The sequence below is a fragment of the Loxodonta africana genome, chromosome 12 (genome assembly GCF_030014295.1).
Source record: "Loxodonta africana isolate mLoxAfr1 chromosome 12, mLoxAfr1.hap2, whole genome shotgun sequence".
NCBI lineage: Eukaryota > Metazoa > Chordata > Mammalia > Proboscidea > Elephantidae > Loxodonta > Loxodonta africana.
Window position 1 is genome coordinate 33,001,677 of NC_087353.1, and position 3,442 is coordinate 33,005,118.

Here is a 3,442-nt window from a genome sequence, read left to right on the forward strand (position 1 = left end):
CCCCGCAGGCTCCAAGCAGCCAGCTCCCGGCATGCGGCTCCGAGCGCATCAACTGTGGCGAAGGAGAGAACCCTGGGCCCACCAGGGTCCCGCCAAAGCCCTGCAGCGCCAGCCGAGGCGCAGACTCCCCAGTCGCTGCCTCTCCCAGCCCCGCGGCCTAGGCCGTCAATCAAGCTTGCCCGGCCCCGCCTTTGGGGCTGCAGCTGACAGCCAATCAGAGCCAAGATCCGCAGCGATGAGCTCAGTCGGCTCGCTTCCCATTGGGCGGCTATATTAAGAAAGTGGCCAAACTCTTTAAATAGCGGGCGCTAGGGCCGCAGCCTGCATCTGCCACCGCAGTCTGGTTGTACTGGTTTGCCGTCTCCTGTATCGTTGGTGAGCCTAGAGAGACCGCGAAGGGAGCGAGGCCGAGTCGCAGGCTTGAGCAGCGGTTTCTGCACGAAAGCGCCGACCTCACGCCCGGGGCGAGAAGAGTGGTCACCGCCCGGGAACAGCGCGTGAGACGCACGGTGCGCCCTATGCCCCCGCGCCCCCACCGCCCCCGCCGCGGCAGCCGGAGCGCACCGAGAGAAAGCGCCACCCCTGGGCCTGGGTGCAGCTAGCGACCCCTGCCCCAGCGCGCAGCCCGAGGTGAGCGGCGAGCGGGACGGCAGCGAGGCGTTCGCGGACCCCCTCCTGCTGCCCGGGCCCGGCCCGCTCATGGCGGCCATCCGCAAGAAGCTGGTGGTGGTGGGCGACGGCGCGTGCGGCAAGACGTGCCTGCTGATCGTGTTCAGTAAGGACGAGTTCCCCGAGGTGTACGTGCCCACCGTCTTCGAGAACTATGTGGCCGACATCGAGGTGGACGGAAAGCAGGTGGAGCTGGCGCTGTGGGATACGGCGGGCCAGGAGGACTACGACCGCCTGCGGCCGCTCTCCTACCCGGACACCGACGTGATCCTCATGTGCTTCTCGGTGGACAGCCCGGACTCGCTGGAGAACATCCCCGAGAAGTGGGTGCCGGAGGTGAAACACTTCTGCCCCAACGTGCCCATCATCCTGGTGGCCAACAAGAAAGACCTGCGCAGCGACGAGCACGTCCGCACAGAGCTGGCCCGCATGAAGCAGGAACCCGTGCGCACGGATGACGGCCGCGCCATGGCCGTGCGCATCCAAGCCTACGACTACCTCGAGTGCTCGGCCAAGACCAAGGAGGGGGTGCGCGAGGTCTTCGAGACGGCCACGCGCGCGGCGCTGCAGAAGCGCTACGGCTCACAGAACGGCTGCATCAACTGCTGCAAGGTGCTATGAGGGCCGCGCCCGGCCCCCGCCTGCCCTACCGACACGGCTCCCCCTCGCGGCCCCGTCCCCCACGAGTCCGGAGAAGGGGAGACCCGCGTCCCCGAACGACCCCACCGGACTGCCTGGCGCCTGCCGTTCGAACCAGTAGCCGTCCACTGGCGGTTCTGGCTCTCGCGCCGGCAGTCGGCGTAGGAGGGACCGGGCGCCCCCTTCCCAGTGTCTGTGTGCGTCCGGCTGCATTGCACAGGCCCGGGCGCCCCGTTGAGTGCCAAGGGCCCCTGAGCATCCTTTTCTGAAGAGCTAGGCGTCAGAATGCGTGGCTGTGTGTATGTTCGACTCCCCTCACCCAGTGTTTATCCCCACCCCCGCCTCTGGTCCCCGGAGCCGAGCTCGGCGCCCCGGTTGGCCGCGCCCCATCAGATGTTCACCCAGCACCAGCGAGCGCCTGCCATCCCTTGTCTGTAACATAGATCCCGGGGCCTGCGGGTGGGGAGGGCTGGGGAGGATTGGGGGGGTGTGGTTATATAAATATAGATATAATTTTATTTTCGGAGGTAGGATGGTGTTATTTAATGGCGGTGGTGGGTGGAGTGACAGGGCGCTAGAACAGCTCCGACCCAGCCTGGGTCAGGCGCCCATCCAAGCATGAACTGGACTTGACCATCTTTCCGAAGCTTGGGGACGACTTTTGGAACTGACTTGGGGCTGAGAGGACACAGCTTCCAGACGTCTACTGCGAACCCCTCACCAGCCACTGGGGCAGGAGGAGGGAGGGTGTGTGGAGGGGTTGCTTTTGCCATAAGCGAACTTTGTGCCTGTCCTACAAGTGAAAATTGTTAAGTCCGAGAAACTGATTTTGATTTATTTAAAGGCTAAAAATGTTTTGTTTTGTTTTTTTTCCAAAAGTATTCTTTGCACAATTGTTTTCATTGTTTGACACTTAATGCGCTTGTCATTTGCCTAAGACGGTAGCATTCTGACCACACTTACACACTGTAACCTCATCTACTTCGGATTTTTTTTTCTTTTTCTTTTTAGTGATGATGACTTTGAAAAAACAAGGAGGGGGGAAAAAAAAACCCACTAATTTTTGTTTTGTTTTCTTGAAGAAAGTGGTAACACTATTTTACAATTTTATTTGTGCAGATTAAAACACAGTGTTTTGATAAACGGCAGCAACAAATATTGGGGCCTATTTAAAACTTTTTTTTTTTTTAATTTTCCCACAAGGCAGTCTTTAAACTGTGTGAAATTTTCTCTGCATCTCTGTACAGAGAATAAACCTACCCCATTCTCTTCTTTCTCCCCTCCTCCCCAGTGGTACTTCTCCTAAATTGTCTTGTTCTTTATTTTTTAAATAAACTGACAAATGACAAAGTGGTGAGCTTATGATGTTTACATGAAAGTTCTATAAGCTGTGTATACAGTTTTTTATGTAAAATATTAAAAGACTTATGATGATGACATTTATAAAACGGCTCCTGTGGTTTCATTGCGTGTAAAATTATCCTTGGGCATTTGGGCAAGGGTCCTTTCCACGGATTCCACTTCCCCCAGAGTGAAGGTAATAGGATGAAATTCACTTTTTTAGTGGGGGCTGTGGATTGGGTGCCCGGGGTTGCTCCTGACCGAATCCCAGATGAAGATGAGTAACTTGGACACTCAGCACAAAAACTTTTGACCTCATACATGCTCAGTCCGATTAGATGAAGCCCGGGTCTTCGATTTGATTTTGTTCTGTACATCTTAGACACTGTCTAAGTCTTTTCAAGGCCTTTACATCCTGTATTTTGATATGTGAGAAATCATTTGTGCATTTGAAATTTAGATGCCTTTTTTTTTTTTAATCACTGGTATGGGGCAGGGTTCTCTTAGTTGAGAAGGCTGGTTACTGGGTTCCCCTGAGGTCATCAAGGGGCTACACAGTACTTCCATAGATTGTAGGTTCTTTTCTTTGAGGCTGGAGCTCCTGGGTGGAGGTGGGGGAGAGCTCACCTATGGAGCTAATTCTTCTAACATGGAACTTTCATCTGAATATGTGTCTGTAAGGAACCTAGGATGTTTTATTCCAAGTCTCTAGGATGGCCATGTAGTGGACAGTTCACTGGAATTTGGGGGGTGGGTTGATACTTAAAGTTGGAGCAGTCAAATTCGGAGATTT

The 3,442-nt window shown here is 54.9% G+C and overlaps 1 protein-coding gene across 1 annotated transcript; it reads left to right on the forward strand.

Annotated features, from left to right (window-relative positions):
- Nucleotides 1-308: 308 nt before the first annotated feature.
- On the forward strand, nucleotides 309-2,756 carry RHOB (ras homolog family member B). Its single transcript, XM_010591947.3, has one exon. The coding sequence runs from the start codon at nucleotides 700-702 to the stop codon at nucleotides 1,288-1,290; it is 591 nt and encodes a 196-aa protein (XP_010590249.1). The 5' UTR covers nucleotides 309-699; the 3' UTR covers nucleotides 1,291-2,756.
- The last annotated feature ends 686 nt before the right edge of the window (nucleotides 2,757-3,442 follow it).